The sequence below is a fragment of the Sphaerulina musiva genome (assembly GCF_000320565.1).
Source record: "Sphaerulina musiva SO2202 unplaced genomic scaffold SEPMUscaffold_3, whole genome shotgun sequence".
In the NCBI taxonomy this organism is placed as follows: domain Eukaryota; kingdom Fungi; phylum Ascomycota; class Dothideomycetes; order Mycosphaerellales; family Mycosphaerellaceae; genus Sphaerulina; species Sphaerulina musiva.
In genome coordinates this window covers 2375384-2398945 of record NW_016017385.1, presented here as the reverse complement: position 1 = coordinate 2398945, position 23562 = coordinate 2375384, and the positions used below count along the sequence as shown (strand labels likewise).

The 23562-nt window shown below is 51.5% G+C and overlaps 12 protein-coding genes across 12 annotated transcripts; 7 read left to right on the top strand and 5 right to left on the bottom strand.

Annotated features, from left to right (window-relative positions):
• Positions 1–968: 968 nt before the first annotated feature.
• SEPMUDRAFT_63479 (purine-cytosine permease) lies at positions 969–2927 on the top strand. Its single transcript, XM_016909639.1, has 2 exons — positions 969–1447; positions 1530–2927. The coding sequence occupies exons 1-2, from the start codon at positions 1133–1135 to the stop codon at positions 2853–2855; spliced, it is 1641 nt and encodes a 546-aa protein (XP_016762904.1). The 5' UTR covers positions 969–1132; the 3' UTR covers positions 2856–2927.
• A 356-nt stretch (positions 2928–3283) lies between these two features.
• SEPMUDRAFT_107054 (uncharacterized protein) lies at positions 3284–6223 on the bottom strand (the record flags this gene model as incomplete). The annotated part of the gene is made up of 1 exon (XM_016900665.1): positions 3284–6223. One exon carries the CDS (start codon positions 6221–6223, stop codon positions 3284–3286), a length of 2940 nt encoding a protein of 979 aa, XP_016762903.1.
• Positions 6224–6560: 337 nt separating this feature from the next.
• SEPMUDRAFT_148390 (uncharacterized protein) lies at positions 6561–7635 on the bottom strand. Its single transcript, XM_016904895.1, has one exon. The coding sequence runs from the start codon at positions 6979–6981 to the stop codon at positions 6592–6594; it is 390 nt and encodes a 129-aa protein (XP_016762902.1). The 5' UTR covers positions 6982–7635; the 3' UTR covers positions 6561–6591.
• On the bottom strand, positions 6561–8936 carry SEPMUDRAFT_155414 (uncharacterized protein). Its single transcript, XM_016907617.1, has one exon. The coding sequence runs from the start codon at positions 8448–8450 to the stop codon at positions 7404–7406; it is 1047 nt and encodes a 348-aa protein (XP_016762901.1). The 5' UTR covers positions 8451–8936; the 3' UTR covers positions 6561–7403.
• A 341-nt stretch (positions 8937–9277) lies between these two features.
• SEPMUDRAFT_148389 (uncharacterized protein) lies at positions 9278–9713 on the top strand. Its single transcript, XM_016904894.1, has one exon. The coding sequence runs from the start codon at positions 9331–9333 to the stop codon at positions 9484–9486; it is 156 nt and encodes a 51-aa protein (XP_016762900.1). The 5' UTR covers positions 9278–9330; the 3' UTR covers positions 9487–9713.
• A 232-nt stretch (positions 9714–9945) lies between these two features.
• On the top strand, positions 9946–10972 carry SEPMUDRAFT_148388 (uncharacterized protein). The gene has a single exon (XM_016904893.1). It carries the CDS (start codon positions 10493–10495, stop codon positions 10793–10795), a length of 303 nt encoding a protein of 100 aa, XP_016762899.1. The 5' UTR covers positions 9946–10492; the 3' UTR covers positions 10796–10972.
• Positions 10973–11209: 237 nt separating this feature from the next.
• SEPMUDRAFT_116038 (uncharacterized protein) lies at positions 11210–11952 on the top strand (the record flags this gene model as incomplete). Its single annotated transcript, XM_016901220.1, has 3 exons — positions 11210–11471; positions 11516–11565; positions 11806–11952. The coding sequence occupies 3 exons, from the start codon at positions 11210–11212 to the stop codon at positions 11950–11952; spliced, it is 459 nt and encodes a 152-aa protein (XP_016762898.1).
• A 616-nt stretch (positions 11953–12568) lies between these two features.
• Positions 12569–14140, bottom strand: SEPMUDRAFT_132367 (uncharacterized protein; the record flags this gene model as incomplete). The annotated part of the gene is made up of 2 exons (XM_016902489.1): positions 12569–14027; positions 14080–14140. The coding sequence occupies 2 exons, from the start codon at positions 14138–14140 to the stop codon at positions 12823–12825; spliced, it is 1266 nt and encodes a 421-aa protein (XP_016762897.1). The 3' UTR covers positions 12569–12822.
• Positions 14141–14429: 289 nt separating this feature from the next.
• SEPMUDRAFT_148387 (histone deacetylase) lies at positions 14430–16144 on the top strand. Its single transcript, XM_016904892.1, has one exon. The coding sequence runs from the start codon at positions 14442–14444 to the stop codon at positions 16050–16052; it is 1611 nt and encodes a 536-aa protein (XP_016762896.1). The 5' UTR covers positions 14430–14441; the 3' UTR covers positions 16053–16144.
• Positions 16145–17180: 1036 nt separating this feature from the next.
• On the top strand, positions 17181–17807 carry SEPMUDRAFT_116035 (uncharacterized protein; the record flags this gene model as incomplete). Its single annotated transcript, XM_016901219.1, has 1 exon — positions 17181–17807. The coding sequence occupies one exon, from the start codon at positions 17181–17183 to the stop codon at positions 17805–17807; it is 627 nt and encodes a 208-aa protein (XP_016762895.1).
• Positions 17808–19893: 2086 nt separating this feature from the next.
• On the top strand, positions 19894–21082 carry SEPMUDRAFT_116034 (uncharacterized protein; the record flags this gene model as incomplete). Its single annotated transcript, XM_016901218.1, has 4 exons — positions 19894–20061; positions 20402–20547; positions 20664–20835; positions 20894–21082. The coding sequence occupies 4 exons, from the start codon at positions 19894–19896 to the stop codon at positions 21080–21082; spliced, it is 675 nt and encodes a 224-aa protein (XP_016762894.1).
• A 125-nt stretch (positions 21083–21207) lies between these two features.
• Positions 21208–22113, bottom strand: SEPMUDRAFT_132365 (uncharacterized protein; the record flags this gene model as incomplete). The annotated part of the gene is made up of 1 exon (XM_016902488.1): positions 21208–22113. The coding sequence occupies one exon, from the start codon at positions 22111–22113 to the stop codon at positions 21265–21267; it is 849 nt and encodes a 282-aa protein (XP_016762893.1). The 3' UTR covers positions 21208–21264.
• Between the last annotated feature and the right edge of the window lie 1449 nt (positions 22114–23562).

The window sequence follows — 23562 nt, the reverse complement described above, 5'->3', positions numbered from 1 at the left end:
TAGAAGGAAAGGAGGAAAGGAAGGGCAGAAGGGCTGATAATGAGTTGAGTGAGACTGTGAGTGAATCCTAAACGCACAACGCCGAGCGAGCGAACGGAGGAAAGTCTTAGTCCGGTTAGAGGAGTTGACGCCACTACCTCCTACCTCCTAGGAGGAGAGGACCAGTAAGGTAGGCTGCTTACTTTTACGAATTCGTCGGGGTGGATTGTTTTTGCTTATCGGCCGATTTTTCATTCCTGCTTGTATATACCTTATGTATAGCTTCTCTACTACAGGACGGGGATATATAAAGTAAAGGGGGGAGGTCTACAATATCTTCTTCTTGTTACTTTCTTGTATCTCTATCTCCATCTATATCCATATACACCACAGCACTGTACAGTACGAAATCGGTCCGTCAAATCCACCCATCTAGTCTAGTTAGTTTCCCGCTCTAACCCAAGGTAGCTAAAGTCCCACGCGCGTACCTCCTAGGAGGTAACTAGCGAGCCGTGCGATGCGTTCCACAAAAAACAAGGCTTGACGAGTTGCTTGAGTAGGAGATAAGCACAAAAATCCTTCCTTGGCGACTTCTTAACTTGGACTTGGGCCTGGGCCTTTTGACGAGAAGGAAGGATGGAATAGATAGATTAAATTGAAGAGAGGATGAAGGATGAAGAAGGATTGTTTTCTTTTTTTTCTGTATCGTGCGTGTTCCGTATTCTCGAGCCGTATCTCCCCCTTTTTGTGATTCGATTGATTGCATAATACCTAGGGTAAGGTATCTATCTATGCCAGTTTCTTATCAGTATCGTGGCGACCCCAAATCCATGAACAAGGCTCGGCGAGATGCGGCGGGACCTCACTTTTCTTGGTGTGGTGGGTGGTGTGGAACGGTAGATACCTGAATATTTTGGTTGTTTATTAATAAAGTGCTTTCGGACGATTCTCTTTTTTTTCTTTCTGTTTGGTTTTTGTGTGTTCTACTTGTTCGTGTTTGTTGTGTACCTTATTGTTGGACGAGAAGAACGACGACGACGACGACGACGACAACAACGCAGGCTTGGTCGGGGTTGAATCTTCCCCCGTCTGAAGGAAGAGCCGGATTGCATAATCAAGAACCATCTACGCACCCACCCACCCACAACCGACCATGTCCTCATCATCCTACACCTTCCACCACGACGTCGAAAAGAATGTCGGAGTCATCGACACAGGCAGTGCACACAGCGGCGGAGTCGTCACAGAAGGAGGAGAAGGAGAAGAGAAAAAGCACTCAAGCATTTCCTACACAGATGGAGTCGGAGGCGCAGTTCACGGCGAAAGTTTCGAATATGGCAATAGCTGGTATGCGAAAATGCAACGCTTAGCAGGAAAATTAAATGTCGAGCAAAGAGGAATTGAACGCGTACCGGAGAATGAACGGACAGATGATGGATTTAAGGCTTTGTTGAATGTGGCTACTATGGTATGTTTTCTTATTTCACTCCCTCTCACAATATTTCCCTCAAACACTAACCATAAATCCGAATCTGCAAAAAAAAAAACAGTGGCTATCAGCAAACATGGTAGTATCCTCCTTCGCAATCGGAATCCTCTCCAAATCCCTCTTCTACCTAGGTTTCGCCGACTCCATCCTCGCCTGCCTCTTCTTCAACCTCATCGGCATAACTCCCGTCTGCTACTTCTCGACCTTCGGCCCCAAATTCGGTCTGCGACAAATGGTGCTCTCGCGTTTCTGGTTCGGCTGGTGGGGAGTCAAACTGATCGCGATCTTCAACGTTTTAGCCTGCATCGGATGGTCCTCTGTGAATTCCATTGTGGGCGCGGAATTACTGCATACCGTAAATGAAGACGTACCGGGTTTCGCGGGGATTCTGATTATTGCGATTTGTACATTTGGGGTGTGTACATTTGGATACAAAGTTGTTCACGCATATGAATTCTGGTCTTGGATTCCCGCTTTCATCATTTTTCTCATCACATTGGGCGTCTTCGCGCACAGTGGAGATTTCGTAAACATCCCCTGGGAAACAGGAAAAGCAGAAATGGGAAATATCCTCTCCTTTGGAGCTGTCGTGTATGGTTTTGCGACGGGTTGGACTTCGTATGCTGCGGATTACACCGTCTATCAACCCGCGACGCAATCCCGGCGAAAAGTTTTCTTCTGGACATGGCTCGGATTGATAATTCCTCTGCTGTTTACAGAAATGCTCGCTATTGCCATCATGAGCGCTACTTCACCCGAATTTGCTGCAAATAACCGCTATGATATCGGTTACCAAACCTCCGGAACAGGCGGACTTCTCGGCGCTGTCCTCATCTACCACCTGGGGACTTTTGGAAAATTCTGTCTCGTCATCCTCGCTCTCTCCATCATCGCGAATAACTGCCCGAACATCTACTCCGTCGCTCTGACCGTGCAAGTCCTCTCACGCTATGCGCAACGCGTTCCGCGATTCATCTGGACGGGAATTGCCACAGGAGTCTACATCGCGATAGCGATTCCGGGCTACAGTCATTTCGAAACTGTGCTGGAAAATTTTATGAATTTTATCGGATATTGGTTGGCGATTTACGAGGGAATTTCTCTCACAGATCACTTCGTTTTTAAACGTGGGTTTTCGGGTTATAATCCTGAAGATTATGATCAACCGGGAAAACTCCCGCTGGGAATTGCGGCCATGGGCGCGTTTTGTTGTGGAGTGGCGGGGATGGTGTGTGGGATGAGTCAGGTGTGGTTTGTGGGACCGATTGCGTTGAAGGCTGGTTTGGCGCCTTTTGGAGGTGATGTTGGATTTGAATTGGGGTTTGCCTTTGCGGCTGCTTCGTATTTGGTGTTGAGGACTGTGGAGTTGAAGATTGTGGGGAGATAGATTAGAAAGAGAGTATTGTTTGTTGTTTGCAGTTCTGATGATAGATACCCACCCCAGTTTCCCAACTTTTTCTCAGAGACCGATCATCAGATACCCGTCGTTCGCCCTACCTAGGGAGTCTCTTTCTTTCTTCCAGCCAACTGTCTAATTGACTGACTGACTGCGTTTCTCACACACACACATCTCACATGAGCGCTTATGTGGTCGGTTGGTTCGGTTTGGTAGGGGCTGCAGTCGATTGGCTAATGCTGTCAGCGCACAAAATAATAGAGCTTTTATTCCACGACCTAGCGATATACGAGTGAGTGTGGGAGATGGGCTGTTTCCTTGAATCACAACTGGTCTGCGGTTGATAATTCACTGCTGTCATCGCACGGTCTGTGCTGGGCGTATTCACGTTTCATGTCGTATCGTGCCTCGTCACCGGTCTAATACCTAGTCCGGACACCACCTCTCAAGCCTTCCTTCCACAGACAGCAAATGCTCTTGTCTTCACACCACCTTTGCACCATCCAGGGCTTCAAGAGTTCTCGCACAGTTTCATATTCATCGACAGCACTAGCTGCTTCTTCAACCAGTTCCACCTCCAACTCGGCCTCATTTTTCTTCTTCTTCTTCTTGGTGGTTTTGACTTTCGGCCTAGCCTTGAGTTGCTTCGTCTCCACTCTCACACCTCTTTCATTCAACCAAGCGGTAAGGTCTTCCAGCACAATCGGGTCGTACAACAGTATCTTCTCGTACCAGCTAGGCTTTGCCATGTCGTTGCTCGGGGCTGTAGATTTGACTGTCGCTGTAATCTGTGGGAACAGTATCGGCATGGCGGCAATCCATGTAGCATCGTCGGGTTTCAGCTTTGACCATGCTAGAGCAGGCGCTAAAGTGTCCTTGGGCTCAGTCTTTTTGGGTTTGGATCTAGCTTGTACTGAAGGCGAAGCTACAACTTTCAGATCGAGAGGACGAACTCTGGACGGCGTCGAGGTAGCTCGTCTTCGAGGAGGCGAGGGAGTATTGAGAGGCTCCGAGTCAGAGATCTCGTCGATGTTGATAAAATCTGACGATGCGATTGGCTGAGAGGCCGAGAAGATCTTGCTTGGACTATGTCGATAAGCCTGAGGCAGAGGTTGTGATTCCACTTCGGCATTCGGACTGCAGCACTCGAGTCCTTGTTCTGGGGAGATGCCAGCTTTCGCGGCCTTCTTTGGTCGCGTTCTCGAAATCTTCTGGTGAGCCTTTGTGTTCGCTGGAAATAATGGCTTCAGCAAAGATGCTTTGTGCGGAGATGTACGCATTCCTGGAGAGACATTGGCGTCCAGTGCTTGCAGTGCACATCTGTCTCGTGTTGGCGAAGCAGTAGAACGTTTGAGCTGTGGCACCGGCTTCAAAACTGGTGCTGGTTTACTTTCACGCCTGCTCAATGGCACGTCCGAGCTAGAGTCTCCACTTCGTAGCATCATCCAATCCTCATCCAAGGCAACATGCGGAGCACACGAAGGATTGTCTGCCGCCATAGGTGATGCAGGATCTTCGGGCAGCTCTTCTGTCAGAAGCGGTTCGAGTGGTGGATCTGCTGTGTCGATAGCAGGAACCGGCGATGTGTAGCACAAGTCTACGACATCAGTCTCGGTCTGCTCGGGCAGGATCTCGTCATCAAGGTCCGGTATTTGCTCATCAAGTGGTAAAGTTTCTGGCGCAGACGTCTTCATATGTTGAGAGGGTTTCAACTCAGCTGCGGCCGGAGGTTGCAAGCCAGGGTGTACTCGTCGTGGCGCATCATTGGAAAGAGTTTGCTTCGCGGGGGGTCTGTCTTCCGCAGCAAGGACTTCGTTCTCATGATCTCTAGCAGCTGAACACCACAGTTCTCGCGTTGCTTGCCCACAGGATAACGATGTACCATGCGGTGCAGTCGGAACTCTGATGTAGCTCTTGCGAATCGGGCTGACGTTAGCATGCTCTGTTGACATGACTTCGGACTCGCTCAATGCAAGTTGCATGTGTCTGATGAAGGTTGGTGACTCTTTTGTACCAAGCTGGCTCGACGTGCCGAATAGAAAGTCCTGCTGTTTCTCCTGGAGGCGTGCTTTCTCTGGCTCATACAGCTCTCCGAATCTGTCGTCTTCGTTGAACCGAACTTTCGCCTTCGCTTTGGGCTTGACGGCCTTTTTGCTTTTTGCGTCCTTTGCATCATCACCGACTTTCTTTTCTCGTGGCTTTCGAGGCTTCTTCAACTTCACAGTTGTCTCGTCAGCGTGCACTGCGGGCGGAGCTCTGTTGCTATCTTCGTCCTGTGCTGCAAAGAAGGATGACACTGTTGCTTGTGGAGCTGCAGGACTCTCTTCGCTTCTGTATGCTTTTGTCGCAATCTCGGTAATTGTTTGTGGTTTCTTCTTTGGTACCTTCACCTTTTTCACCTTCTCTTTGGCCTTCACTGGAGCAGGGTCTGAACGCTTTCGTGATTTTGGTGCCGTTGTCGCTTCGTCCGCAAGCTCTATGCGCCGGCGCTTTAGCAGTGCCTCGCCTGACGCAGATCTCTCAGAGATTGTGTTGTCATTCTTGGCGTATGCGAGATCTCCGAGTACAGCTGCAAGTGACAGAGCTGGCCGATCGTCGTTTTCAGAATCCGCGAATGCTGAAGTCTCTGGTTGGAAGTTGGCAGATGCAGAAGTTGTGTTTTTGGCCGGAGTCCAGCTCAATCTGCGTCGATGTGCTCGAACAGGTGTAGCTGCCGGGTCAGAAGGAGAGGGTACAGTTGCGTTGGTTGCGATGCTCAATCCAGTTGTAGAGTCTTCTTGAGGCACTGCTGGCTGCTCAAAGTAGGTAGACTGCTTGGCGGTTTTTCTCCTGACCTGCTTCTTGGATACTGGCTCTTCTTCAGACTTCTTCGGCTTCCTGGGTGCTCGTTTGGGCTTCTCGGGCTCATCTCCATGCTTCTTCCCCTGCACTTGGGTGGCATCCAGACCTGCAAATTGTGTGGAAGCAAGATCATCGGAGTTCAGCACAAATGATGCTGATTTGGCCAATGGCCTCCGTGACTTCCTCCCTAGTGCGCGCTTTGGCTGCTGCTCCTCCTTCGGCAATGTTGCTGCCTTGTTGTCATTCGAGAGGTCTCCAGCTCTTTCTTCATCTGCTTTTGTGCCATTTTGCCGTGCTTCTGATTGATGTGATGTTGGTACACTCGCAGCAGTCGTAAGGCCGGTGGCCTGGCGGACGGGGTGCTTGGTGAAGAAGGAGGAGGGACTGGGCAGGCCGGGCGAAGATGAGTCGGTGATGGTGACGGTGGTGATGTTGGTCTGGTTCTGCGGCGGCGGCGAGGAGGAGGAGAGATGGCGGAATGGCGGGGGCGGCGGCGAGGACGAGGCGCCATGCGCCATGTTGATGTCGAGAGAGGGACGACGCGACCCCGAGAAGACGCGTCCGACTATTGCCCGAGGCCGCGGGGGACGGAAAGGGCCGGGGAATCGTCGGCAGCGGCAGCAGCGGCGGCAGCGTTCCTCGACGTCAGCTCCTTCTATTTCCACGAAAGTTAGCATTCATCCCAATCACACCACTCAAGACGTCCAGAGCGCAGTCCAGTCTATTCTTCCAGGCGCCAGGTGCCAGATATCCAGGATCGGAAAGCCATTATATCGTCAAATCGTACCGGACTTGGCCAAAGATGTCGGCTCTGCAACTCGCTGGTTCGCTACAGTATAGCTCACGGCCTTGGGGACGTGGTGGATGACAGGTTGGGAGCAGATACCTATGGTGTGCTCATCGAATATAGACCACCACTTGGTCCGGCGTAAGATTCGCCAACTTGACATATCATAGTGTGGCGAGTTCGAGATGTCGAAGAGGACAAGGTGTTAGTCCCGGTGTTCAACCAATGGCAGATCAATTGGAACATGTCGTGGGAGATCAAATATGTGATCTGTGCGTCGGAGCGGCCCGCGAAGATGTCTGCGACCGCAGCTCTGCCCTGCAAGCCATACTCTGCTGGTTGCGAACAATGTTGTTGGACCCAAGCGGGCTCTCTGGTGGTGGGTGACCGCTCTGATCGCTGAAAATCTGCCAGATTGTGGATGCTGGTGGCGAAAGTCCACAGCCTAGGAACCATACTTGATCTCGGAATCTTCGCAGCACATGTCATGGCTGTGTCTGGGAGATTGCGTGCAGCATACCGGATGCCGATCTACTCTCGAGCCTGTATGCAGAGATCGGATTCGCTGGCTCCATTGGTATCGATGCGGCTCAAAGGCCATGGTTGACACCAGATTCCCGGAAACGGCATTGGCGCATTCTTGTCGGACTGGCCGGTCACATATATGAAATTATTTTCCGGTCCCAGCAAGCTGTGTCTTGCCTTTCTCCCATGCTACCAACTGCGCATGCATGATTTGTAGCCGGATCCCAATAAGTGGTACTGTCGAAGTTCCATATGACTCGCAAGCACGGACATTTTTGGTTATACATCGCGGGCTTTTGAAGAGACCCGATCTCCTGTACCGGCGTTGCGTAAATCTTGGAAGCAGATTATAAGCCGTATCCTCGGAAACAGGTGTGTTGCTGGGTTCACACGCTTGCTTTACAGACTCTGGCAATCTGACCTGGTCGCGCCGAGGCTCCCATGAAAGCACGATGGGCTCTACGTGTCATCCGTGACTGGCAAAAGGCTCGAGGTAGGGCCTCTGACGAAGTTGGAGGGAGAGAGCGGGGCAGTCCTGCTATGGTCGCGACCACAGGAGCATGGTGTAGGCCGAGTCCACGGAGAGATACCGTGGAATAGGTTGTGGCGATAAGGTCCTGGTCGCAGCTTGACCATTTGGTGTAGGGACAACATGCCTTACCGACACGATTGTACCACGAAGAGCGCAGTGATTGCCAAAGCGAAGAGATGGCGGCGGGGGTAGTACAGATGTCGCGAATAAGCTTCCGGTCCATGTATTCCTGGTAGCACTGACGTGGTTGCGCTCCGGTTGTCATACTTGGTTCCAGAGCGATAAAGATCAGTGTACAGGCTAGGGAGTAACTTACAGATTCCCACCACTCGGCATCGGCAATGCTCAACTGAATGTCGAGCCTCCTCCAGATCAGTCTCCTCACACGCCCTTCGACCGCCTCTGCCAAAGACAACCACACGGGTCCATGGCCAGTGAGCCCCGTGTGGATCTTGCAGTCCGGATGCTCATGTGGTGTACTGTGGTGACACGCCTTGCTAAACACCACGTGAACGCACTCATGCAAGAGTGTACCAATAATACTCGTGGCTCTCGCCACAATATCCTCGGCAGGAGGCGCTGGATCAACGACTATCTCAGTCTCCCCATAACTGTTTCGCCGACACCACCCTTTGGCGCCCATCTCCGTGACCAGGCTGGGATCCCAAAGAAAAGTAATGGTGCCAACATGGCCGTCGAAGAGGACCTCATCAAAGAGAGATATCAGGTACTCCATTTGGCAATCCCGTTCAGGCTCCGTTAGGCAAAGAGTGCCCAGCTTCAACCATGTCCGATCATCCATAAACTGCAAAATTTTCCGCACCACGGGTCCCAGGGGCGCGACGTCTCGGGCGTGCGAGGAGAGGATGCTGTTGAGCAGCGTAACCGCGTGAGCCTCCATTGCTTCTCCAATGGTGCTGGTGTTTTGTCGTGGCGGGGAGGTTGCTGGTCGTGAGCGTGGCGAGGGGGTTCTTGACCAGAAGAGGGAGAGGAAGAGATCGACTTCACAACATGAAAACAGGCTAGTGCCAAGACTATTGAAACCCCATTCCCACCGACGGTCTATGCTCTCTATACTCACTCCCTACGGGATTGGTGGGACCAACCGCTTTATGGGGATGGATCATGTTTCTCCCGGACAGGAAATTCTACAACGGGGGAAACATCCATTCAAGGCACGGGATCAATCGCAGTACAGTACAGAAAGACGATTATGAACCAAAAGTTACAGAATATCGATGGCAGACAACAATGTCGACTCCAACGTGTGCTGCTGAACAACCACTTGAACGCCGCGACGAGACCACCTCCCGAGTATAGACAGACCCCCGATCGACCGCTTTGTATCCCATCTCTTTGTGACCACAAGTGGCTCCGTGTATTATCGTTATATCCTCCTGCGTCTATTGTTTCGGCAGCAATCCCTCTGCGGCTAGAGACTTACGATTAATCGACGGCAGCCTTTGATGCGTTATAGCACGAATGTTTCGGCAGCGAGTTTCAACCCTCTATTACCACAAGTTGCTGCACTGGCTCCGTGTATTGTCGGAGGTTTGCCTGCGTCTATTGCTTGGGCACCGATCCCTCTGCAGCCAAAGACTTGGTCTATTGAACGACGGCAGCTTTCGATGCGCTGTAGCAGGATTGTTTCGGCAGCGATCACTCTGCGGCCAGAGACTTGGCCACTTGGACCACCGTAGCCTTGGACGCATTGTAACAGGATTGTTTCAGCAGCGAATTCCATCTCTTGTGAACACAACTTGTTGCACTGGTGTTGAGCAATGTCGGCACTAGAGGTTCGCCTGCGCGCATTGTTTACGGCATCGATCGATCACTCTGCGGCCAGAGAGTTGGTCAGCTGGACCACCGCAGCCTTTGACGCGTGGAAGCAGGGCCGTTTTGACAGCGATCACCCAGCCAAAAGTTTGGTCAATTGAACGACGGCAGCAATCGATGCATTATAGCCGCCTGGCGCTGTATCTCTAGTTAGCAAAGTGGACGGAGTTGATAGTGCAAGGGGCAAAGATGATCGAAGTGGAGGGCTGAGGCAGATCGCGCTTGCTGGACCCCGGGCGGGGGGACTTGTAGTGAAGGGACCACAAGGGAGCAGGAATCTTGTGGTCTTAGGGATCGTCTGTGGTGCAGTGTTCAGAGGTCGTGACCGTCAGGTGTGACTTACCCAGATTGTACCAGCCACCATGCCCTCGTTTAACACATTCCGAGTTACAGGCAGAACTTGTAAGCAGCGGACTCTTCGCGGTCGGCATGTACTTTCGCCTGCATTGAAGGCAATGCTGTACTCAACGATGGCGATAGTGTCCAACGCAAAGTCTGCTGGTTCTGGTTCGCCGAATGGAAGCTCCCACTCAAAGCCCGCCTCGCGTCCCCTGACTCTGCCAACGCGTTCCGCCTCGTTTGGCCGCTGGTTGGGAGCATATGCATTGACTGGCCGTGGCAACTCATCTGAGTTCCATGAGCGCGCTCCTGTAGTTGTGAAACTACAGTGTGCAGCGTGACCTCCAGTCCCGCCATGCGCAGTCCGCTCCACTGTTGTGGAAGAGATCAGCGTTTGATGTGTGTGTGTGTAAGGAGGAGGGTTCGGGAGTATGAGGACTTACCTCCCAGATTTCAGCACCGCGAGTACCCTGGCACCGTCCGATTTGAAGATGGGACTTGTAAACAGCTCGTGATCCTGTGCTCTTCTCTGGAGGATAGAGTCCGTAGGCCCTGTGATGTGTCAGAATATGTGCTTTCGGCTGCTTTGACGCGAACCAGGCGAGAACCGCCGCGATGAGCGACCGGTGAGATGAAGGGGAACCATCGGGCTGGTGTCGTGATCAATTCTGTAAGACGGGGTTGCATGGCGCCACGAGTGAACGATCATGTGGTAAATCGCTGCCAGCGGATAGAAGGTGATGGGGAGGTGAGTGGGCTGCTTCTGCTATGTGTCAGCGCTCATTCTACCAGAAGTACAGACGAGTGATCATGTCCATGGGGTGCAGCGATATTCTGGCGGTGATTTGGTGGGTGCCTAGGATATTGCTGATGAACGACGATTCCAGCTTTGACGCGACGATGGGTCGGGATGAATTGACCATTGCAGTCGGGGTAACATGCAGTGCGGGCTCGTACTTACATCTCGTGCTGCTGTGTCTTGGCGATAACTGTAGCGATGCAGTCCATGATGTTCTCGGTGTCGAGAAGGGAAATGGGAAGCGGATGGAAGAATCTCCAGCTTTCATGTAGTATCAACAGCGCACAAAGCTTGGCTGTTTGAGCACGGTACCTGGTCCCCAACTTCTCCCATCGCAGGCAGCTGTTGAACAGCATCATCCAATTCATGCCATAGCCAACAGCGGCGGTAGGTTCATACCTCGTGGACCGTAGATGTAGTGTCTATAGCAACCCAAGGAGTGTTCGGACGACAGTATCGTCGGCTCCAAGCATGATAATCGTTTCGTATTCACATAAGGACATAGCTCATGGAGATAGCCATTGTGAAACAAGCTGCCCATATCGATCAATGTGAATTTCACCGCCAGTGTCTATCTCTCCACTACAGTTCCGTTTCTTCCACACAAAACACCAACACCAACGACGACGACAACGCTGCCGCAGTAAGTAATTCCCAGGTGCCCTCCCTTCTCCCATGCGCTCACTATGTCAATCGGTTCACTAATCATTCCATCGATCGACCAGAAAATGAGCCAGCAGCAAGAGCAGCAACAGCAGCAACAGCAGCAACCGCCACCGCCAGCTGCAGCGCCGCCGCCGCCACCACCACCACCACCACCACCACCGCCGGCACCACACCTCGGACCCGTGGCACTCGCCCTGCCAGCACTGCCCCCTCTCGCCCTTCCCCCTCCAGCACTGCCCAACCTCGCCCTCCCCCTCCCCCCTCCAGTGCTGACAGGCGAGTGTCCGTGTTGCGAGGTGTGCGGCTACGTGTGTGATTTTCACCAGTGGCGCTGCAGCCGGGTGTGGCGTGGAGTCCGGTACGAGGTGTAGAGATGGTGAGTCAACTAATCAGTGTGCTACTGTGCTTTTCCTGCGTCGGGTGTGAGGACCTTGCCAATGGATCTGGATCTGCTGTGGTATCGCGGAGATTCCGTTAATAGGAGTGGACGGGATACTGGAGGACGGATTGATGGACTCTGGACTCTGGATACTGGATACTGGTAACTGGACTGTGGCGAAGGACCTTCTCCGCCCAGTGGAGAAGGGGCGCGAGGCCGAGCTGAGAGATGCTTCAGGGGTATGGTATTGGTGCCAGCAGAAGAAAGGCCCTCGCGTTATGCCGCAGTCGTGTTGCGCAATTCGCTGTCGGTCGTCTCAAAGTCGATGTGTTTGAGCACCGATGCCCATCTTCTTTGTTCTGGTCCAGCCGGACAGATCAATAAGCGAAGCGGTCGACTTAACTTGAGTCTGGAAGACCACAGCCACTCTCCTGCGCTGTAGTCAATCTGCAGACAGGAGGACTCCAGCAAAGTGATCAGTCTAGAGATAAAATCGCCAAAGCGGGACTCCGCGATCAATCGACCCGTTGACGAGCGCCAAGCCAGAATCCACAGGGCAGATGCAACGCATCTAGGATGCGCATCGCAGAACTTCGATCGGTAGAGGCAAAGTCGAAGCTTTACCGGGCGCTTAAGGGCTTCAGGAGGTGTATCGCCAAGAACATGACGACGAGCAAGAGATGAATAGCACAGTTCAGAAGGAGAAGCCCCACAGCCGCTGCCATCGTCCTCGTCCGCTCATGTCCTGAGGGCTTTAACCTGGCGCAAAGGCGACCTGGCGCTGCGTGTCAGCAAACTTTGTGCACAGCGACGGGGTCTACAGGCTCTTTCTGTCCGCGCAGGTCAAAGATCCGCAGACCAATTGGCAGATAGGTTCAAGGTCAGGTTCAGTTTCAAGCGCTGGAAAGCTTCTCGGGGTCCACAACTCACAAGGGAGCTTGCATCGACAAGACTTTTGATGCTCGGCTGGCCAGAAAAACGATCAGGATCCCAAGCGAGGCAGGATTCGTCGAGGAACGACGAGAAGCTCTGAAGGACGCCAGGCGAGCTGGACGTCCTGGATGAACACCAATACGTGGCATACAAGACGCTATTTGTCTGACTGTCCAACCATGTCAATCGCAGGCCAAATGGGCACAAAGCCAGCACCCGAGACTGTCTTTTCCGACGACCAACCAGCTCCCTTCAGGTGGCCCTCAATCTGGCTCTACCTCTCTGCCTGCCTTCAAGAATATGTTCTTGCCAACCAACATGCTACGTCTTTCTGATCTTGTTCCTCGGCAAAAGTCTACACTGCGGACACAACCACTCTCCACTCGGCTCTTCGGTAACACCAACACATTTGTAATGGAACCATTGGAAAGGACAGTTGTCGTTGTCACAACCCACCATATCCCCAAATGAGACCTTTTGACAGATACAGTATATGGTCGTATCTTCGCCCTCTTCATCTTCCACATCCACTCCGCCAGCGACCAGAGAAGAGGAGAGTTCTGATTCGGCGTCACTGTCATGAGAAGAGGGGGTGTTGTTGCGGTCGCGAGCAAGTTGGCGGTGGCGTTGTGAACTCTTCTTCGGGCGCGACCGCGATTTGGTTTTGTTGGAAGGGGGTGGAGCCTTGGGGCGAGAAGATCCTCCTCCACTGGCTGTCGGAGTGGATGCGCTTATTGCGTTCATGGACTGGGCGGCCTTTTTGTGGTTTGCAGGACGAGTAGGCTGTGCGGAGCCTGCTCTGGAAGAATTTCCCGCCACGGCCGCAACAGCAGCTGGTACTGGAGTTCCTGCTTTGGGGGTTCCTGGACCAAGAGAAGATTGACGAAGATGGGAGCTCGCAGCAGGGAGTGCACCAATGGACTGATTCAGCCGTCGACGTTTGTTGCCCGCGTCAGAACTTCCCTCGCGTTGAGAGCGCGCCGAGGCAACTGGAGTTGTGGCACCTGAGGCAGTACCACCAGCAGCTCTGACCCCGGCGGCGGCATTTTGAGCAAGGCGGAGTTGAGCGGCGTTCGCGAAGTTCGGGGCACCGCCGGTTGAGCCTATATTGCCGGATACAGTTTGAAGAGGACCCGGGTTTGCTGCGGCTGCTACACCTGCTGGAGGGGCCACGCCACTAGGTGTAAGAAGGCTTGGACCTATCCAGTCAGATGGGAACTGTTCAGTCTGTGCGAGGCCCTTCAAGCCGATGTCGAGACGCTTGATCTGGCGATCGAGCACGATCTGGGCCTTTTGGGACAGACCCAATTTCTCCGCCTGCAGGATCTCGCACTTATCATAACAATCGTTCACGGTCTTGGAAAAGGCTTCTTCCTTTGGATTCTGGACATGGCCGCCGTTGCTCCGGACCCACTTCTGAAGCTGGGCGTCTCGCTTCTGGATCTCATCTTTGAAGGCCTGAATCTGGAGGTCTTTGGCTTGGATCTCTTCCATGAGATGTGTGATTTCTGCGGGGATGTTCGCGACTGCGAGAGTATCAGCTGACGTTTTTTCTGTAGCAGTAACAAGAACACCAACTGTCGTGGGTAAACTGTTCCAGGACAGACGCCGCATCCTCAGGCTGCGCGAGAGCGCTCATTTTCGGTACGTTACTCTTGGTAAAGAAGCACGGTATAGCACCTTTTCTTTGATAAGGCCAAGCGAAAGATGAAGATGCACGCCGATGAGGTCAGGGGATATGTTGATGGAACATCGTCTTCACATGCAAGACGCGAAGTGGCAAGCGCTGCCAAGTGACAGGGTCTGGCCGCTCCTCCCGTGCGGCCCGCTGAGCCTCTCCCGTCCTCACGTCTCAGATGTCACTTCCATCTCGCTGCCTGTCTTTCTGCCTTCCACTGACATCTCCAACTTCCACAGACCACCGACATGACCACACCAACATGGCATTCTATTCAGCGTTTCCAGGCAATGGAGGCTACAATCCTCGACCCACGAATGAGATAGTGCAAGCATACCAATCCCCCTCCTCCTCCTCGCCCAACCAGACACCAAACTCCGTCTACGACCTTCCCCCGCCAAATGCCTGCGGCCGCGACCTCACGCCAGACTATACTACTGAAGATGAAGAGTCGCAGTTTGAGCGAGACACAAATGCAAAGATCATGAATTTGGTGGACCGCTATGGCATACAGAAACCACAGGGCACAAGCGTGTCTTTCCACTACAACAGCCGCGTCGAGGAAATGCACTTTGGCAGAACACATCCCATGAAACCCTGGCGCTTGACTTTGACCAAGCATCTGGTGTTGGGCTTCGGCTTGCAGTATACCATGGACACATATGAATCTCTCCCCGCTGGCAAAGACCAGGTCTGCCAATTCCACGACGAAGAATACGTCGAATTCCTCTCAAAAGTGTCGCCTGAAACGTTTAAGAAGCTGTGCCAGGAACCACGCTTTCAGAGGAAGATTCCACACCCACACGAAGGCGATCACGTCGAACTCGGTCCATATAACCTGTCTACTAGCCCAGGTGCTGACTGTCCCGTGTTTGATGGCATGTCTGAGTATCTTTTCCTCTACACGGGCGCCACTCTCTGTGCCACCCAGCAGCTAGTTGCCGGCAGTTCTGACATTGCTATCAATTGGTCCGGGGGCCTGCATCACGCACACAAGAATGAAGCATCAGGGTTCTGCTACATCAATGACATTGTTCTTTCCATTCTTGACTTGCTCCGAAAGCATCCACGTGTCTTGTATATTGACATTGACGTCCACCATGGAGATGGCGTCGAAGAAGCATTTGCAAGACAGCCGCGCGTCATGACACTTTCATACCACCGTTACGGTCCATATGACGACACTGGCCACAAGTTCTTCCCAGGCACAGGTGATCTCACAGACATAGGCACAAGAGGCACGCCCGGCGAAAGATTTGCCATGAACGTGCCTATTCCGTCTGGGATCGATGATCGTCAATATGCCCTCCTCTTCAACTCCATCACACGCTCTACCATTGAAGCTTTCAATCCATCCGCCATCGTCCTGCAATGCGGCGCTGACAGCCTCGGAGGCGATCGCCTTGGTCAATTCAATATCAACATCAAGCAGCATGGCGAATGCGTCCGCTTCGTCAAGTCTTTCAACAAACCGCTTCTCTTACTTGGGGGAGGTGGTTACACTGCACGCAACGTCGCTCGTGCTTGGACACATGAAACTGCTATCTGCACTTCCAATACTCTTCCTGATCAGATCCCCATGGATCTTATACCACGACCTCAGGCTTTCAAAGGCCGACCTCATGGTGACGGCAAGATGTATCCAAGCTTCGACCGACTGCACAAGAACGAGTGTAGAGACTCAGACCTGGAGTACCAGATCAAGTTTTGCCAAGATAATTTGAAATATGTCGCGAGGAGCCCTTGGGTCAAGATGGAGCAGTATCCAACAAACTCCAGGATGGATGAGATCATGGAGCAGAAGGACCTGGAGTTGAGTGCGAAGAAGAGGAAGACATTGGAGAGGAACCCTGCGGGGAGAGGGGAATACTAGGTGGCCGTAGCATTGAGGTTAAAAAGGCGCTATAGGATATACCCCCTGGCGATGATTGTTTCTTTCTGTAGATGAACAATGCTTAATACTGCACACTTCTCTACATCTCCCAGTAGCACCAGGCTGTTGCGTCACAACGAGGCTGAATACCGCCAACGCTTATGGCTCAAGAGATGAAGTCTAGGTAGTGAGCTACTCACGTCAAAAAACTCAAGCCTTCATCCTATATAATCCCCTCCTTCAAGTCTGCACCTCTACGCTCCTAACCATCCAGCCTACACACCAAGAGTCTCTTGAATCAGAGCAGAGCAATTCAGATACACCTGGCTGCACACTAACATTCAAAACACCCTTGACGTCGAAAGCAAACTTATGTATATCCTAAAGGCTTCGTCTTGAGAAGAGGATTGTATATTGTGGTCGGATAGGAGACTGACTCTATTAAAAATGATGAGCTTTGCTGATGTACATGATGGGACGCTACGACGAAGTGACTAGTGAGAAGTATATTTGTGTATGTACATGACCAGCAATTTCATAAGTCGTATAGAGTGATCGAACGAACGAAAGAAGTATATAAATCTACATGTAGATAAACCCGTTGGATGTTACGAGCAGGATGGGTAGAAATCTGCTGAGTGAGAAAGGAGGGAACTATAAGGCGAAGATGAAATAGAAGTTCTCTTTCTGCTTTCTTTGGTACAATCAAACATACCACTTGCTGCGACTGGAGGAAAGAGGGTTTAGAGCAAGGGCGTGGAGTCGAGATGAGTGGAAGTAGGTATTTTCTTCTCGGATAGGTTGTTATGCGATTGAGAAAGCTTTCGCTAAGGAATAGTAACTACTGTACTGTGTAGTCGTGAATTTTGTTTTTGATGTCTCTTCCGGGTCGCTTACCTGTTTGTTTCTATGCGTTTTTATTCGAAGATTGTAGGGTTGAGAGTCATAAAATATGTTCCACGCGCATCTGAGTGGTGTGTCTCAATGCAACTCAGTCTGAGATCAAAACCCTTCATATTCAAGACATGTCTTAGGTTCCGTCCATATGTATCCATCGCTATTTTTATTCTCCTTCCTCTTTCGTCTATTCTGCATTGACCTGCCATAGACTATCCAACGCGATCTCAAATGACATCTCAAACAGTCGTAGATTTGGAGCTGGTCGCTGCGAGGTGGGATGCGGATCGGTGTTTCGAGCTAGACAGCGAGTTTCATCCCTTCTTCACATGGCCGGAGGCGATAGAAGAACCTTCTCGCGGGGCTGTGGAAGAACTTAGTAGTGCGAGATGTCCTTCAGCTGTCCAAGTTAGCTATACCTCCCCGACCAAAGTTCGAAACATCGATCCGTTGGCGGGTGAGAAAATCTCATCACGAGCAACAGAAGCATCTGAACATCTCTCAGGACAAGCGACAGAATCCTCCTTCGGGGGCCTCCGCACACAGCTACCCACTGAAGCACAACCAGATTCCGAACTACAATCGACTTTCACCACCAATATGTTCTTCACGCCTCCAACTCAACCCTCTACAACCATGACGCCTCAATCAAACCTCTCTTGCCCCAATGATTTTTCCGCTCGAGGTTCCAGCCTCTCAGACGCTAGTCCTCCTATAAGAGCATATCAGAGATTCCTCGCGCAAGAGCTCGAAAATGCCCGACAGTTCGCCTGGTATCTCGAGCGTCAAATGTCCGTCCTGGAGTGGAGGGTTTCGCACCTTGAAAGCGTTGTACAGCAGCTGACGTGCTATATGTAACGATTCGTTGTACGGCAGAGGGAGGTTCGCGTCGCGCAGTGCTATGGAGCTGCTGCTGCTGGAACTGAGGCGCAGTCGGCTTGGAAAGCGCGACCGGGCGGATCGGAGAATAAGTCGCGAATGTTTGGATGGGGTCGGGGTGAGACATGACTGATGGTGAAGTCAACGAGTTGGGACAGTGTGGTCGAGATCTATCGGAGCAGTTAGTATTTAGACCCTGCTGCTTCTTTGGTGCTTTTTATCTCTGTTTCGCCTCTTTCTCTCTTGTTATCGGCCCCAATGGATAGCTGACCGTCGCGTGCTGATGGTCGGCGTGTCTTGACAGTCCGGAAAGACATAGTCGAGTCAGTCTCCCTTCTAGCAGCGTCCATCAAAAAGCCACCCACCCGCAGTCAGAACGATCAGGGCCCTTCGCGCGCCTTGTTGAGGGATCGGCTGTTGGCTAATTGCAGGCGGATTTGTAGGCGGACGCAACTCTCGGTGAGTGGAGGGAAGGGGAAGACGATTACAGGGCCATCAACTGTCGACACGGTATGTTAGCAGTATTTTTGTAGGAATAACTGTCCTTGATTTCGCGACGAGCTTCTCTTCTCCTACGCTATGTGCCTTGTCCTGCGCACTGTGACAGCCGAGACAAGGGCCTCTGTTGGGCAAACCGTTGGTGCGCTTCCCAGCAGCAATGCAGCATGAGCTAGTTTTGGGCTAAGCGTCGCCTTTCGTGTGCAGGTAGATGTATGGAATAGAACGCGTATTGTGATGAGCTGATTTCGACGGCTGGAGGGTACGATCTTGGCGGCTGCTCACGGTGTCTGTCTGTATCAGAACCGTCAGGATGTCAGTCTCTGGATATGCCATTATGCTTCTCGTCTATTGAGACTCACTAAGAACCTGCTGACTGGTTTCTAGCCGTGCTGATGAGGGACACTGCCGGACTAGTCCTCCTTAACGGCAGTCAGCTTTCGAGCATGAACTTGATGGGCGATGTTGTGGTTTCAAAGACGGCACTGTCGACACAATTCGATTTCCAAGGGCGTCTCTTGATGATTACTACGTGATTGGATGGACTAATGAGATCCTGACCGTCGGGTTTTCGTGACCGTCGCAAAAGACCCCGTTCGCGGTACTGACACAACGAGAGAACGCGAAAAGTTTAAGATCAGGCAGGCAATTGAGGAAATTGAGACAGCAAGTACAGTGAGAAGAAGATGATCAAATGGTTGTATTGATTCGTGCGAAGCTATGTGAGTGGGGCTCACTTGTCGGAAACCTTTTGAAAGAACCATCCGTTCTGAAGCGCTTTGATGCTCATCGAAAGGAACAACAGAAGCGCTACAGTGGTTCAAAGGACCGTCCACCCCGCCCCCCGGGTGGATTGATCTATGAGACACCTGGCATGCCAGAAAGTCAGCCAGCTGACTGCCTCTGGCAAACCTGTTGCTCGGTCTAGGGTCTAGGAAGAACCGGTCTAGGGTCTAGGAAGAACGCGAAGAAGATGATGAAGAAGATGATGGAGTAGATGGTGGAATAGATGGCAGAGTAGATGATCGAGTAAATGGTGAAGGAGATGGTGCGGTATATGATAAAGTGAATGATGACGAAGATGAATAAGAAGATGATGGTAAAGATGATGGTAAAGATGAAGATGAGGAATGGCAAAGGGGAGCTGCCTGAAGATATACCCAGCAACGCTAGCGCCGGTAGCTCCCATATCAAATAGAAACGAACAGAATCACAACAATAGCCATCGTACCTACCTTACGCATACATTGATCCCGTGAACGGCCCGCTAGCGTGAACGGGGTATATATACGTCCATTCTCTCCCTCACAACCTGAACCTTTTCTTCGACATGCTCACGGGGTTGCCCCCCTCCCCCCCCCCCTTGGCAGGTTATCCCATCCCCCATCCATGGATCTCCTGCCAAAACCCGTGAGCTAAGATTAAACTGTGCGGCGCCACTTGAGCAGCTTGATTTAGTGGCTGCTCGAGTTGCTATTGCAGACATGTCATGCCACTCGTATTGGTTTTCGGACCGATACGGAATTTTTTGAACCAACACAAGCACTTACTGCTTCTTCTTTTCATCATGTCTGTCGCCAAGAGCGCAGGCCTGGAGAAGAGACTGACCCTGATCTTTGACACCAAATTGACCGAGCAGTGTATCCAACGGTCAGATAGTCGTTCAACGTACATTCACGTCTTCTTCATGGTCTTGTTTACTGCCCCACCATCGGAATATTCCACCGTCTTCGCTGTTTGCCCTTCCATACCTGTCCATCGCTGCTGACAACCTCGCACCACCAATTTCGCGCTTCTTCCAGCAGATTTCAGCCCTCCACTCGTCATATAAAAACATCACAGACAACGACCAACAACTTCAATAACAACTACAACAGTCAAAGTATAACCCAATCAACCGAACGTATATCTTGAGAAACAGCAGACGCGCGAGGTACGCGAAGGAAACAGCGATCCCGTTGTGGAGGGCCCCGTCTCCTGTCAGAAGTGTGCCACCCGCTCTGGCTACTGCTTTCAGGTACCGTTTTGGCCAATTCCGGGGCGTTTTGGCTCGGTCCTCCCCTAACGTGTCGTAGATCCCCAAGTCCTTCAAGGGCACCATCGAATTCATCAATAGCAAGCGCTTGAAGAACGACTTGGCCAGTACCACGCCTGACGATCAGCTTTCGAATGCTACCAAGGCCAAGCTGGCCGCAGAGAAGCTGTACAAGACGTTGAAGTCGTATATAGCCCCTTCCGTCTCATTCCGGGCCATTTTGGGGCGTTACTGACCAAGCCCAGTAAATCTTTCCTCGTTTCAAGGAGTCAACAACCTTCACGTGCACCTTGATGGCTCAGAGATGCACGAATTGGGCCCTTGGGTGGACTCCGCCGGGCCGCGGCGGGTTTCAACTTGTCACTCTCCAGCTCACGGTGCCCGGGGGACGATGGTAGTGGGTGGAATCCAATGTCTGAGGAATTTCTGGGCACAATCGACTTTGGAAGAGATGTGATGGAGACCTTGGCGGCAGTATGCTCCATAAGGGGCGATGAATATTCGGGGTGGGTTCCAAGAACTCACCATCAAGCTCGCGGCGGACAATGGCGGTGCATGGAACCCGATGTTCGAAACCATTCTACGGCTACTATCTACGCTGTCGACACGGACTGAGCTCCAGCGCGGTCGGCCTCGTCAACCACGACCGGGAGGGGCACCGGTGGCAGCATTATACGGGAAGATGGGAGGAGGCTATGGTAGAGATTTGGAGAATGAATAGGGTATAGCCATATCATTGATATCTGGCTTTTGTACCTACACTTCCTTACCAACCGAAGGAAGATGCTAGGAGGCAGTGGTCAAGATTCAGATAATGAATAGGGTATAGCCATATCATTGATATCAGGCTTCTATACCTAGCCTTCCCTCTCAACCCAAAAGCGCACAGAATCCAAAATCCATTCAACCCGCTTTATTCTTCTGTGCCACCACATTAACCTGCTCCACAATCTCCTTCCACGCATACGGAAAATTTGAATACTGATCCACCGCCCGATCACTATAAAACATACTATGAAAACCATCCCTCTCCACACTCAAAATCGTCTCAACATCCCTCTGAATCAACCCCGTATCATTCCCCGCCTCATAAATCAAAATCGACGATTTCCTCGCATACTTCCCATTTCCATTCCTTACCCCAATATCCGGAATCGCCTCATACACCGCTTGCGTATTTTCCAAAATGATTATCACATCCGCGATATCAAAATACGCCATTTCCGTCGCAGCGCCCGCGTTAAAGAAGACTGAGCCTCCCGTTTTCGTCGTCAAGGTAGATTTCGCATGGGTCGTTAAATCTGTCATGTAATCTAAACAAGCCCCAGCATCCTCTCCGGGAGATTCATCAATAAAAATCCCATCGACATAAACTTCCGGCGCAAGTGTACTCCAACCTTCACAACGCGCCGTAGCCCAGGCGGCATACATGCTTATATTCCGTTTTACCTCGTCGGCAGGTGCAGTGCAGGGGCAGATATCTGATCCAGAGCTTCCGCAGTTGTAAAGATTGGCAGTGTGGACGTAGCCCAGAGTGTGGATGTTGGGGAATTGATGGAGAGAATTTAGGGCTTCGATGAAATCTTTGTTGGGGCAGTTTGTGATTGTGGAGGAGTCGGGGCCGTTGGAGGGGTTGATGATGGCGGTGAATGTTATGTCGGGGTATTGGGTGGCGGCTGTGAAGAGGGGATTCCAGGCGTTGTTGAGGGGGTAGATGTAGAGTGGGAAGAGGAAGTTGGCGTAGACGACCATGGTGATGGATGGAGTGGTATGGGTGTCTTTGGGTAGATTTTAGGTAAGGTATGGTTGGAGAGAGATGGCTGATGGGCTCCTCTGTGCTGTTCTAGTCTGGGAGTGAGACGACGTTAAGTACCTGACCTAAGGTAGTTTTTACTTTTCTGCAGAATCCTGCGACCCACCCACCTTTTCTGCCATCCCATCCTTCTCACAAGTTGAAGTTGGATTAATCCGCCGCTAACAAAGTCTAGACCACACCAAGAATACCTATCATAACCATTCTTGTCCTACCATGAAACCAGCCACAATATAAAACGCAGATAGTGGCACTAACACCACTGGCCCAGCAACAAATGCCACAATGATAACTTCTTGGGACCAAAATCTTGGACCTCCTCTTCAGACGCCCCGAAGGATTTCAAGTTGCACGTCATACGCCACGGCGGAATTAGTGTACCTAGAGTCTTGATCTTCAGCGGAAAATAGCTCCACTGTGGCTTGGCGATTGGCGCTCTTCTTGTATAGAGTCGGGCAGCATTAATGGATAAAAGACTAGTTCAAAATTCACTTCGTTTGGCGGGTGGGAACAAGGGGCTAGTTCGATATTCTATAGTATACAACCGTTAGCACGGTTGTCGGTATTGGAGTTTTAGCGAAGCTAGATGAATTGAATGCAGATGTATTTCCAATCCTACCTTACGCATACATAGGCATTTACGGATCTCTACAGCTCCTCCCTAGAGATCTTGCAAATCTGACCCCTTCGACATTTCCACCCGATTCGTAAGAAACTATCCCTCCAGAGACCAATAACTATACATTATGCCCGAAGGAGGCGAATACCTGGAGCTAGCAATCCTCATCTTTCTCGGGCAAAGCTCTCGCATCTAATCGTCCCGGCCCCGAATACCCGTCCAGACATCTGATATCCAGTAGAGTAATGATGCATAAGACTATCGTCTCACATCAGCACGCTTCGTGTAGTCAGTCCTCGTACTTGTCAAAAAGAGGTCGTGAGCCTCGAAGAAAGTCGACAGGAGTAACACGCCAGCAATTTTTCGTTAATCCGTGAAAATGTATGTATAGGGTTTCTTCCAAGGTGCCCGTGAAGTAGGTATTAGCAAACAGGTACCTTAGATACTCACTGTAGAAGTAGAAAGTCTGTACTGCTCTGTTGCGATATTGAGAATGGGGTTGGATGATTGGTTATGGTCTCGTGGAAGTGTCTGTTTGTTCTTCTGGTTGGCCTGGGTTTGCGAGTCTGTGAGGTTGTATACACTGGGTATCTGTTTATCGGCATGAATTTGCCGTCTGCAGAGAAAGAGAGAGAGAGAGAGTGAGAGAGAGTGAGAGAGAGTGAGAGAGAGAGAGAGAGAGAGAGAGAGAGAGAGAGAGAGAGAGAGAGAGAGAGAGAGAGAGAGAGAGAGAGAGAGAGAGAGAGAGAGAGAGAGAGAGAGAGAGAGA

Coding starts and splice junctions, on each gene's coding strand:
- SEPMUDRAFT_63479 (XM_016909639.1), top strand. CDS start 1,133: ATGTCCTCATCATCCTACACCTTCCACCACGACGTCGAAAAGAATGTC. Junction 1,448..1,529: donor TGTTGAATGTGGCTACTATG/GTATGTTTTCTT, acceptor AAAAAAAAACAG/TGGCTATCAGCAAACATGGT.
- SEPMUDRAFT_148390 (XM_016904895.1), bottom strand. CDS start 6,981: ATGACATGTGCTGCGAAGATTCCGAGATCAAGTATGGTTCCTAGGCTG.
- SEPMUDRAFT_155414 (XM_016907617.1), bottom strand. CDS start 8,450: ATGGAGGCTCACGCGGTTACGCTGCTCAACAGCATCCTCTCCTCGCAC.
- SEPMUDRAFT_148389 (XM_016904894.1), top strand. CDS start 9,331: ATGTCGGCACTAGAGGTTCGCCTGCGCGCATTGTTTACGGCATCGATC.
- SEPMUDRAFT_148388 (XM_016904893.1), top strand. CDS start 10,493: ATGTGTCAGCGCTCATTCTACCAGAAGTACAGACGAGTGATCATGTCC.
- SEPMUDRAFT_148387 (XM_016904892.1), top strand. CDS start 14,442: ATGGCATTCTATTCAGCGTTTCCAGGCAATGGAGGCTACAATCCTCGA.